The sequence below is a fragment of the Bos mutus genome, chromosome 7 (genome assembly GCF_027580195.1).
Source record: "Bos mutus isolate GX-2022 chromosome 7, NWIPB_WYAK_1.1, whole genome shotgun sequence".
NCBI classification, from domain to species: Eukaryota; Metazoa; Chordata; class Mammalia; order Artiodactyla; family Bovidae; genus Bos; species Bos mutus.
In genome coordinates, this window is record NC_091623.1 from 49,033,024 (window position 1) to 49,045,815 (window position 12,792).

The 12,792-nt window shown below is 39.1% G+C and overlaps 1 protein-coding gene across 8 annotated transcripts in view; it reads left to right on the plus strand.

Moving 5' to 3' along the window:
* Positions 1-12,792, plus strand: part of LOC102266853 (zinc finger protein 879) — a 75,462-nt gene that overhangs the window by 19,618 nt on the left and 43,052 nt on the right. The window contains exon 5 of one of the 8 annotated variants that reach the window (XM_070373462.1): positions 6,749-8,281. The exons of the other annotated variants lie outside the window; for them this stretch is intronic. Coding sequence (XP_070229563.1) covers positions 6,749-6,765 — 17 coding nt within the window. The 3' untranslated portion in view covers positions 6,766-8,281. Of the gene's footprint in view, positions 1-6,748; positions 8,282-12,792 lie in introns of those variants that run through there. 8 annotated transcript variants of the gene reach the window in all.

Below are 12,792 nucleotides of genomic sequence, written 5' to 3' on the forward strand. Positions count from 1 at the left end.
ACTCTGTGAGGCAAGGAAATGACTTGGAGAGGAGCAGAGAATTCCTCAGCTTGTTTGATGCCTGAAAGAGAGTCCCTCATCAAGAAGAGGCTGCCCAGGCCAGTCACAATGATGATCAATATGAAGACCAATGTGTATGTCAGTAAAAATAAATACCAATTTTTGGTCCAACTCTGCACTGAGTGAGAATAAAACAAAGATCTTCATGGCTGAAGAACTTAGATAAGCTGAACATATAGTTTAAAATAAAGTTTAAGGAACAAATAGTTTAAGGATAAAGTTTAAGATGTAATGACCTCAGATGTTGTACAAAGGGCAAGCTCAAGGTCATAGCATTCTTCAGTTCAGTTGCTCAGTCATGTCCAACTCTTTGCGACCCCATGCACTGCCACATGCAGTCTTTCCTGTCCATCACCAACTCCTGAAACTTGCTCAAACTCATGTCCATCGAGTCAGTGATGCCATCAAACCATCTCATCCTATGTCATCCCCTTCTTCTCCTGCCTTCAGTCTTTCCCAACAACGGGATCTTTTCCAATGAATCAGTTCTTTGCATCAGGTGGCCAGAGTATTGGAGTTTCAGCTTCAGTGTCAGTCTTTCCAATAAATATTCAGGACTTATTTCCTTTAGGATGTACTGGTTGTATCTCCTTGCAGTCTAAGGGACTCACAAGGGTCTTCTCTAACACCACAGTTCAAAAGCATCAATTCTTAGGTGCTCAGCTTTCTTAATATAGTCGAACTCTCACATTCATACATGACTACTGGAGAAACCATAGCTTTGGCTAGATGGACCTTTGTCAGCAAAGTATTGTCTCTGCTGTTTAATATGCTGTCTAGTTTGGTCATAGCTTTTCTTCCAAGGAGCAAGAATCTTTTAATTTCATGGCTGCAGCCAGCATCTGCAGGGGTTTTGGAGCTCAAGAAACTAATGTATGTCACTGTTTCTATTGTTTCCCCATCTATTTTCCATGAAGTAATGGGACTGGATGCCATGATCTTAGTTTTCTGAATGTTGAGTTTTAAGCCAACTTTTTCACTCACCTCTTTCACTTTCATCAAGAGGCTCTTTAGTTCTTCTTCGCTTACTGCCATAAGGGTGGTATTATCTGCATATCTGAGGTTATTGATATTTCCCCCGGCAATCTTGATTCCAGCTTGTATTCATCCAGCCTGGCATTTCTCATGATGTACTCTGCATATAAGTTAAATAAGCAGGGTGACAATATAAGCCTTGACTTAATCCTTTTCCAATTCTGACTAGTCTTTACCATGTCCAGTTCTAACTGTTGCTTCTTGACCTGCATACAGATTTCTCAGGAGGCAGGTCAGATGGTCTGGTATTCCCATCTCTTGAAGAATTTTCCACAGTCTGTTGTGATGCACACAGTCAAAGGCTTTGGCATAGTCAATAATGCAGGAGTAGATGTTTTTCTGGAATTGTCTTGCTTTTTCGGTGATCGAATGGATGTTGGCAATTTGATCTCTGGTTCCTCTGCCTTTTCGAAATCCAGCTTGAATATCTGGAAGTTCACAGTTCACGTATTGTTGAAGCCTGGCTTGGAGAATTTTGAGCATTACTTTGCTAGCGTGTGACATGAGTGCAATTGTGTGGTACTTTGAACATTCTTTAGCATGCCTTTCTTTGGGATTGGAATGAAAACTGACCTTTTCCAGTTCTGTGGCCACTGCTGAGTTTTCCAAATTTGCTGGCATATTGAGTGCAGCACTTTCACAAGATCATCCTTTAGGATTTGAAATAACTCAACTGGAATTCCATCACCTCTACGAGCTTGGTTCCTAGTGATGCTTCCTAAGGCCCACTTGACTTCACATTCCAGGATGTCTGGCTCTAGGTGAGAGATCAAACCATCGTGGTTATCTGGGTCATGAAGATCTTTTTTGTATAGTTCTTCTGTGTATTCTTGCCACCTCTTCTTAATATCTTCTGCTTCTGTTAGGTCCATACCATTTCTGTCCTTTATTGTGCCTATCTTTGTGTGAAATGTTCCCTTGGTATCTCTACTTGCAGAGATATCTAGTCTTTCCCATTCTATTGTTTTCCACTATTTCTTTGCATTGATCACTGAGGAAGGCTTTCTTATCTCTCCTTGCTATTCTTTGGGACTCTGCATTCAAATGGGTATATCTTTCCTTTTCTCATTTGCTTTTCACTTCTCTTCTTTTCACAGCTATTTGTAAGGCCTCCCCAGACAGCCATTTTGTCTTTTGCATTTCTTTTTCTTGGGGATGGTCTTGATCCCTGTCTCCTGTATAATGTCATGGACCTCAGTCCATAGTTCATCAGGAACTCTATCTATCAGATCTAGTCCCTTAAATCTATTTCTCACTTCCACTGTATAATCATAAGGGATTTGATTTAGGTCATACCTGAATGGTCTGGTGGTTTTGCCTACTTTCTTCAATTTAAGTCTGAATTTGGCAGTAAGGAGTTAATGATCGGAGCCACAGTCAGCTCCCGGTCTTATTTTTGCTGATTGTTTACAGCTTCTCCATCTTTGGCTGCAAAGAATATAATCAGTCTGATTTTGGTGTTGACCATCTGGTGATGTCCATGTGTAGAGTCTTCTCTTGTGGTGTTGGAAGAGGGTGTTTACTATGACCAGTGCGTTCTCTTGGCAAAACTCTATTAGCCTTTGCCCTGCTTCATTCCATATTCCAAGGCCAAATTTGCCTGTTACTCCAGGTGTTTCTTGACTTCCTACTTTTGCATTCCAGTCCCCTATAATGAAAAGGACATCTTTTTGGGGTGTTAGTTCTAAAAGGTCTTGTAGTTCTTCATTGAACCGTTTAACTTCAGCTTCTTCAGCATTACTGGTTGGGGCATAGACTTGGATTACTGATATTGAATGGTCTGCCTTGGAAATGAACAGAGATCATTCTGTCGTTTTTGAGATTGCATCCAAGTACTGCATTTCGGACTCTTGTTGACCATGATGGCTGCTCCATTTCTTCTAAGGGATTCCTGCCCGCAGTAGTAGATATAATGGTCATCTGAGTTAAATTCACCCATTCCGGTCCATTTTAGTTTGCTGATTCCTAGAATGTTGACGTTCCCTCTTGCCATCTTGTGTTTGACCACTTCCAATTTGCCTTGATTCATGGACCTAACATTCCAGGTTCCTATGCAATATTGCTCTTTACAGCATCAGACCTTGCTTCTATCGCGAGTCACATCCACAACTGGGTATTGTTTTTGCTTTGGCTCCATCCCTTCATTCTTTCTGGAGTTATTTCTCCACTGATCTCCAGTAGCATATTGGACCTACCGACCTGGGGAGTTCCTCTTTCAGTATCCTATCATTTTGCGTTTTCATTCTCTTCATGGGGTTCTCAAGGCAAGAATACTGAAGTGGTTTGCCATTCTCCTCTCCAGTGGACCACATTCTGTCAGACCTCTCCACCATGACCCACCCCTCTTGGGTGGCCCCACAGGGCATGGCTTAATTTCATTGAGTTAAACAAGACTGTGGTCCATGTGAGAAATAGATTTAAGGGACTAGATCTGATAGATAGAGTGCCTGATGAACTATGGACAGAGGTTCATGATATTGTACAGGAGACAGGGATCAAGACCATACCCATGGAAAAGAAATGCAAAGAAGCAAAATGGCTGTCTGGGGAGGCCTTACAAATACCTGTGAAAGAAGAGAAGTGAAAGCAAAGGAGAAAAGGAGACATAAGCATCTGAATGCAGAGTTCCAAAGAATAGCAAGAAGAGATAAGAAAGCCTTCCTCAGCGATTAATGCAAAGAAATAGAGGAAAACATCAGAACGAGAAAGACTAGAGATCTACCAAGGGAACATTTCATGCAAAGATGGGCTCGATAAAGGACAGAAATGGTACGGACCTAACAGAAGCAGAAGATATTAAGAAGAGGTGGCAAGAATACACAGAAGAACTGTACAAAAAAGATCTTCATGACCCAGATAATCATGATGGTGTGATCACTCACCTAGACCCAGACATCTTGGAGTGTGAAGTTAAGTGGGCCTTAGAAAACATCTGGAGAAGGCAATGGCAACCCACTCCAGTGTTCTTGCCTGGAAAATCCCAGGGACGGCGGAGCCTGGTGGACTGCCGTCTATGGGGTTGCACAGAGTCGGACACGACTGAAGCAACTTAGCAGCAGTAGCAGCAGTAGAAAACATCACTACCAACAAAGCTAGTGGAGGTGATGGAATTCCAGTGGAGCTATTTCAAATCCTGAAAGATGATGCTGTGAAAGTGCTGCACTCAATATGCCAGCAAATTTGGAAAACTCAGCAGTGGCCACAGGACTGGAAAAGGTCAGTTTTCATTCCAATCCCAAAGAAAGGCAATGCCAAAGAATGTTCAAACTACTGCACAATTGCACTCATCTCACACACTAGTAAAGTCATGCTCAAAATTCTCCAATCCAGGCTTCAGCAATACGTGAATTATGAACTTCCAGATGTTCAAGCTGGTTTTAGAAAAGGCAGAGGAACATGAGATCAAATTGCCAACATCCTCTGGATCATCGAAAAAGCAAGAGAGTTCCAGAAAAACATCTATTTCTGCTTTATTGACTATGCCAAAGCCTTTGACAGTGTGGATCACAATAAACTGTGGAAAATTCTGAAAGACATGCGAATATCAGACCACCTGACCTGCCTCTTGAGAAACCTATATGCAGGTCAGGAAGCAACAGTTAGAACTGGACATGGAACAATAGACTGGTTCCAAATAGGAAAAGGAGTATGTCAAGGCTGTATATTGTCACCCTGCTTATTTAACTTATATGCAGATTACATCATGAGAAATGCTGGGCTGGAAGAAGCACAAGCTGGAATCAAGATTGCTGGGAGAAATATCAATAACCTCAGACATGCAGATGACACCACCCTTATGGCAGAAAGTGAAGAACTAAAGACCTCTTGATGAAAGTGAAAGTGAAGAGTGAAAAAGTTGGCTTAAGGCTCAACATTCAGAAGACTAAGATCATGGCATCTCGTCCCATCACTTCATGGGAAATAGATGGGGAAACAGTGGAAACAGTGGCAGACTTTATTTTTGGGGGCTCCAAAATCACTGCAGATGGTGACTGCAGCCATGAAATTAAAAGACACTTACTCCTTGGAAGGAAAGTTATGACCAACCTAGATAGCATATTGAAAAGCAGAGACATTACTTTGCCAACAAACGTCCATCTAGTCAAGGCTATGGTTTTTCCAGTAGTCATGTATGGATGTGAGAGTTGGACTATAAAGAGAGCTGAGTGCAGAAGAATTGATGCTTTTGAACTGTGGTGTTGGAGAAGACTCTTGAGAGTCCCTTGGACTGCAAGGAGATCCAACCAGTCCATTCTAAAGGAGATCAGCCCTGGGATTTCTTTGGAGGGAATGATGCTGAAGCTGAAATTCCAGTAGTTTGGCCACCTCATGCGAAGAGTTGACTCATTGGAAAAGACTCTGATGCTGGGAGGGAATGGGGGCAGGAGGAGAAGGGGACAACAGAGGATAAGATAGCTGGATGGCATCACCAACTCGATGGATGTGAGTCTGAGTGAACTCCGGGAGTTGGTGATGGACAGGGAGGCCTGGCGTGCTGCAATTCATGGGGTTGCAAAGAGTCGGACACGACTCAGCGGCTGAACTGAACTGTGGTCCATGTGATTAGATTGACTAGTTTTCTGTGATTATGGTTTCAGTGTGTCTGCCCTCTGATGCCTCTCGCAACACCTACAGTCTTACTTGGGTTTCTCTTACCTTAGACGTGGGGTATCTTTTCACAGCTGCTCCAGCAAAGTGCAGCTGCTGCTCCTTATTTTGGATGAGGGGTATCTCCTCATCGCCGCCCCTCCTGATTTTGAACGTGGAGTAGCTCCTCTCGGCCCTCCTGTGCCCGCGCAGCCACTGCTCCTTGAACATATATTAATATATTGATAGATTAATAATGAGATATTAATATATATAATACATAACATATATGTATAATGTATTAATTTACATATATCATACATTAATTAATATTATGTTTATATATGTGAAGTCACTCAGTCATGTCCGACCATTTATGATCCCATGGACTGTAGTCTACCAGGCTTCTCTGTCCATGGGATTTTCCAGGCAAGAGTACTGGATTGGGTTGCCATTTCCTTCTCAATGTTTATATATAATACACAATTTATTAATTTATGTAATATATACAATATTTATAATAGATAATATTAATATATCATATATATGGCATGTATATTATATGGTATATATAATATATATTTATAATTATATAAACCACTAATATTACTATATTTATATTGTAATATATATAAAATATTATAGAAGATAATCTATTATATAAAATAAACTATTATAATAATAGTTTTCAAATGGAAATTTTCTTGTTCTGTTATTTTTTTTTTTACACTTAATAATTGACTTTCCACTTTACGGAAGAGTCTCATTTTCTGTTTATTTCTGTGATTCTGGAAGCACAGTTTCTCTTTTCATCAGTTGACTGTAATCTGCTGATATCAGTATTTAATTTGATGCTGAAATTGTCCCAGAATTAGCCTCTAAGATTCCCAGCAAGGTGTTGTCTGTGTCCTTTCTGTCACAACAAGTTTGGGTTGTGTCCAAGATTTTGAATTCAAGTACACTTAGTTCTTTCTGTGTAGCAAAGTATGATTTATCGCCTAAATTTCTTGAGGATTGTGGAGAAAAATTGCGGGGTCTACAATAGAGTGATTTTTTTCTTTTCCAGGATATTTCCTCCCTTGAAATATGGTTTCCACACCTGTTTCTTTCTGTTAACAATCTTCCCCTGAAGCATTACCTTCCCAGTAATGCCCTCTTGCATCCAGCGTGTACTTAAAATTTTTTTGGTAAAATATTTATAACCTAAAAGTTGTCATTTAACCACTTTACCATGTACAGTTTAGTAGCAATGTGTGAAGTCACAATGTGGGTGTAATATCACCAGAATCTATTTCTAGAACATCGTCATCATCTCAAACAGAAATTCTGTACTCATTAAGGAGTCACTCTCCATCTTACCCTTCCCGCAGACCCTGGTAACTTCTGTTCTACCTTCTGTCTCTGTGAATTCGCCTTTCCTACTTTGTTCATTTAAGTGGAATCATAGCGTGTATTTCTTTTTTTGTGTTTGGCTTATTTCACTTGTGTAATGTCTTAAAGATTCATCCATGTCATAGCATGTTTCAGAAGTTCCTTCCCTTTTTTAAGGCTGAGTAAAATTCCATTGTATGTGAAGACCACATTTTGTTTATCCATTCATGAATCAATGGACTTTTGAGTTGCTTCCACCTTCTGGCTACTGTAAATAATGCTGTTATGAACACCCGCATGCATGTATCTGTTTGACTCCCTGGTTTCAATTACTATCCCATAGTTTTCCCTTTTATAGAGTATCATATGTCTGGCTGCTTTTTCTTAGGCTAGTACATTTGAGATTACCCCATGTTGTGTGTATCAGTATTTTGTGCCTTTTAATTGCTGAGTGATACTCCATTATATGAGTGTACCACAATTTATTATTCTCCACTTGAGGAACACTTGGGTTATTTCCAATTTTTGGAAGTTATGAATAAGGCTGCTGCAAACAATTGCATACAGGTTTTTGTGTGAACATTGTTTTAATTTCTGCTTGGGTAAATACCTAAGAGTGGGACTGCATCATCATTTGAGAAGTGGATATTAACCTTTATATGACACTGTCAAACTATATTCCACAGAGGATGCAGCATTTTACATCCCCATCAGCAATGTACAAGTGTTCTAATTTGAATATGGGTTCTACTATCTACATCTTCAACAACAGTTGTTAACACTACTTTTTCTTTTTTTGTAATAACTGTTCTAACAGTTGTGAAGTGGTATCTCATTGTGGTTATGAGTTGCATCCTTCTAATGACTAGGGATGTCGAGCATCTTTTAAAATGCTTATTTGGCCATTTGTATTGTATCCATTTTATTTGGAGAATTGTTTATTTAAAACCTTTGCTGGTTTTTGAATTGCATGGTTTTGCTGTTGTTATTGAGCTATGGAAGTTGTTTATATATCCTGCATGTACTTTTAAGCACTTACCTATATATGGTTCTCTTAAATACCAGTAAACTTGTGTATATTTTCACACAAAGGCTGTACTTTCTCTTTCTGGTGGTGGTTTTATATCAATTTTAAGAACCCCACTGCCTCTTTTGTGTTCCATGTCCTTTATTGTTTTTTTAAAGGATATGGTGGGAGCTGTAGATTATACCACCATTGCTACCTCACCTCCAAGAATTATCTAAATAAACATTTTTATTATCCAAACAACCATACATGATTTTTATCCGATTTTTGTTTATTCCAAAAATATTATTTAAGTGCTTATTACATGCCACATCCAAAAAACTTGCTGTTTCTTAAACACAACAAACCCTTGTCATACCTGTGGCAAGAAGTCTAGAAACTGTCAGTGCTCCAACATCTGTTTTGTGATCTCTACTTCAGTAGAAAGATACGGGCAAAGGAAAACAAGCTGGCGAAGCATCCATTTCTTTTAAACAAATAGATTGTACATAATACAAATCGTTTGTAGTTTTTCATGACTCACCCCGTAAATTTATAGAGTTGTGATGGAAAGACCTGGATAGATTTAGCCCCCGAATCCCTATATTTCAGCACCATCCAGCCTGTACTTCTCTTCATTTAGATCAGTGGGTTTATTTTTTCTAAACAAATTTTGCAGTCACTTTTATTTTTGTTTTTGGCAGTGCTGGATCTTCAGTGCTGTGTGCGGGCTTTTTTCTGTCTGTGGTGAGCAGGGGCTACTCTTTGTGGTGGTGTGCAGGCTTGTCCTTACAGTAGCTTCTCTTGTAGGCCATGGGTTCTAGGTACCTAGGCTTCAGTATTTGCAGCTCCAGGGCTCTAGAAGGCAGGCTCAGCAGCTGTGGCACACGGGCTTGGGCTTAGCTGCCTGTGGCATGTAGAATCTTCTTGGACCAGGGTCGAACCCATGTCCCTGCACTGGCAAGTGGATTGCCAACCACTCAATCACCAGGGAAGACCTTGCAATCACTCTTAAATGTGTTTATACAAATATCCTTTAAACGTCTAAGAGTTTATATATATATAGGACAGGAAGATATAAATCACTTATTGCATGTTTCTATTATAACACTCAGGTTTGCAGTAGTATTTGGATGGCATTTTAAACAGTATGCACTCTTGTGTTCCCCAAATCTAGCCAGTCCATCAGCCTCAATTGCACATGTACGTATAGGGATGGATGTCATTAAGGTTGAGAGGGTAACAGGCAGGAAGGCCAGAGGTCCCCCAGAGGCAGGAGGAAATAAACTGCAAGTGGCAGATTTTTTTTTTCCTTCTCTACACAAAATTAAGAGAGGCTTCTTTCAATTCTGTACTGTTGACTCCTGGTTCTGCCTTGAGCAAATGCGTTTTTCTTATGTTAATGAAACTATGTATTTGCTTAGGAATTTGCCTTTCTTCAAAATGGTTCCACCTAAGACTAACTTTTTTTCTTTTCTCAAGCCTTGGGCTCAACAAACCAGAGTTCCCGTCAATTGTTTTATGGCTGGGGGATGACACACCCAATGCCATCCTATCTCAAAAGTGCATATTGTGGAAGAGGGACCTGGTGAAACTCCCTCAGCCTTGATTTAATAGCTTTCTAACAGACATAAAACACCTTGCTAAAAATTAGCAAGGGGACACTCTGTCCCCTTCTGATGTCTATGTCAGAAGCTTTCCCTGTCTCTATTATACTTTAATAAAATTTGGCTACACAAAAAGCTCCAAGTAGTTAGGCCTCGTCTCTGACCCCGGATTGAAATCCTCTCCTCCGGAGGTCACGAATCCTGGCATAATACACAGCTTACAGCAGCAAACTTTCAACCTTTCAGCTGATTAATTAAGAGAATAAGATGGAAGAGAAACTGTAATTTAATTTTAAACACTTCACATATATTTCATTTTAGCCTTTCAAATTTTGAATAGTTGGAAACAATTCCTACTTTTTTTCTTTTCTACAATTTTTCTTCTTATTTTCCCATTGTTAAAAAGGAAGGGAAGATGGGAGAAAGGGAGGCAAGAAAGAAAGGAGAAAGTAGTTGACCTTCAGTTACACTACAGTGGACCCAAGCGGCCTGCTGGGTTAAGGTTTCTTACTATTTCATGGATGTTGTATGTAGTGCAGACATTTTTTCAAATAAAGTAGATGGTCATTTCTTTTAAAGCAGTAAACTACATGATAAAGTGGAAGAATAGTCCTTTATTTTTTTAACTTGGGAGATAAATTTGAAACCCCTCCCATAAAATGGAGGAAAGGACAAAGAATTAAATGTGAGGTTTTCACATTGTCCTGAAAGCTGTACACCAAGAATAACAGTTTAATATGTTGCCAGTGAAGAAAGGAGAAAAAATTAGAATTGAGCCTAAAAATAATGGAAAAAACCAAGTGCTAGCTACAGGGGGGAAAACAAAAAAGGACTTAAAGATACAGGAAATGGGGAGTGGGGGAAGATTTATATAAGTCAACGTAGAGAAATAAACAAAAGAAGCTTTCCTAAAAGAGAAGAAAAATGAGATTGGCTTCAGCTGTCTCTAGAAAACTAAGTAAAGAGGTTCATGGAATAACTGAGAGGGCACAGATAAAAACTAAACTGTGACAATGTGAAAAAGAAACAGAAATGTCGAGACCAAAAGTGAAAATTAGGAAGTGATGGTATAGACATGGTCAAGAATCCATCTGAAATTGCAGGAGACACAAGAGACCTGGGTTCAATCCCTGGGTCGCGAAGATCTCCTGGAGAAAGAAATGGGACCCCACTCCAGTATCCTTGCCTGGAAAAATCCATAGACACAGGGGCCTAGTGGGCTAGTCCATGGGTTTGAAAAGAGTCGGATACGACTGAGCACAAGCATCTCATCATCAGTAAAGAAACTGATTAAGTATAAATTTAATTGCAAATAAATTATAAAACTTAAGGAAATTACCAAAATTCACAGCTGAGAGAGAAAATGGAATACAGAAGTATTAAAATTAGATAGCCTATTAGTTCATATTTTTAAAATTTTAAGTGGGACAGAAAATAAAATTGTGTTTGGTTTAAAATATTGGAATATTCAGAAACCTGAATGAATTTTTGGCCAACCCAAATGCAAAGTGTAAGAAAGCAATAAACAGAAACCTCAATTAAATAGAGATAGGAGACCAGAAGGGGTGCTCTCACCCCTACAACAGGAAGAACCCAACAGGAAAAGCAAAGACTTCCCCTTCTTTGCCAGCAAGAGATCAGCCAGTGACAGTCTGTCAGGACTCAGCCAATGAAAACACCACGGACTCTTTATCATAGCCTTCTCAGCTTCTTTTCCCTCTATAAAAGAGAGCTCTTCTCCATTTTTGCTAAGGACTTGCACAGACATGTTTACAGACCTCAAATTGCAATTCTTTTGTTAATCCTGAATACACCCATTTTGCTGGAGGAAAAAACTGGCTGTGTATTTGTTTTAGGTCAGCAAAAGGAAATCAAGAGACAAGCTAATTTTTTTTTAATGGATTTATTTATTGGCTGTGCTAGGTCTTTGTTGCTGCAAGGACTTTTCTCTACTTGCAGCAAGTGGGGGCTACTCTTCATTGCAGTGCATGGGCCTCTCATTGCGGTGGCTAAGAGACAAGCTAATTCTTAATAATCAGACAAATAAGCATAAAGAATGTTTTTAAAAAATTAATATAATTACCAGGACTATTTAAAAGGAATAGATATACTTCCTAGTTGAAAAAACATAATATTCCAATGTTAACATTCTCATCTTTTCCATATTTTGAATTTTAGTATTTCCAGACACTTCTCATAACTTCTACTCAGTCCAAACTCCTGTCTTCCCTCACAGATTTACTACAATAGCCTTCTAGTCTTAGTTGCTCTACTTCTTCCTTTAAACTTTTAGTTTATTCTCAGCACAGCAGTCAGTGATCACTAAAAAAATGGACATAAGAGTTTATCTCTGCAGTGCCCAGAGCATTCTCTTTCAGAGTCAAATCCAGTGGCATAATGACCAATAAGAGCCTATAAATTTAGTCCTCTTGCCTCTGATCTCCTGCTTCTCTGTCTCCTTATTTCTGTTTCAGCAACTGTAATCTTACTGTCTCCTCAATAGGCCAGGTATGCTCCTACCATAGGGCACCTGCCTGTTGGTCTGTCAGAAAGCTTTCCACCAGATATTTAGTTTGGCTCACTTCTCATCTTCCGCAGGTTCTTCTTCAAATGTTTGACCTTGTCAGTCAAACATGTCTTAACCACTTTGTGTAAAATTGTAAAATCGCTCTCATCAAGGGTCCTGGTCCCCTTTCTTGTTCTTATTAGCATGTGGCAGTATCTAAATACATACCATTTATTTATTTTATTTACATAGAGTTGATTTACAATGTTTTGTTAGTTTCTGGTGTACAGCAAAGTGATTCAGTTATGCAGCTATACATATTCTTTTTCAGATTATTTTCCCTTATAGTTTATTACAAGATATTGAATATAGTTCCCTGTACTACACAGTAGGACCTTGTTGTTTATTTTATGTAGTTTGTATTTGAAAATCCCTAAATTCTAATTTATCCCTCCTCTACCCCTTTTCCCCTTGGTAACCATAAATTTGTTTTCTGTGTCTGTGAATCTGTTTCTGTTTTGTAAATAAAGTCATTTGTATCACTTTTTTAGATACCACATATAAGTGATACCATATGATACTTGTCTTTCTCTGCCTGATTTACTTCACTTAGTATGATA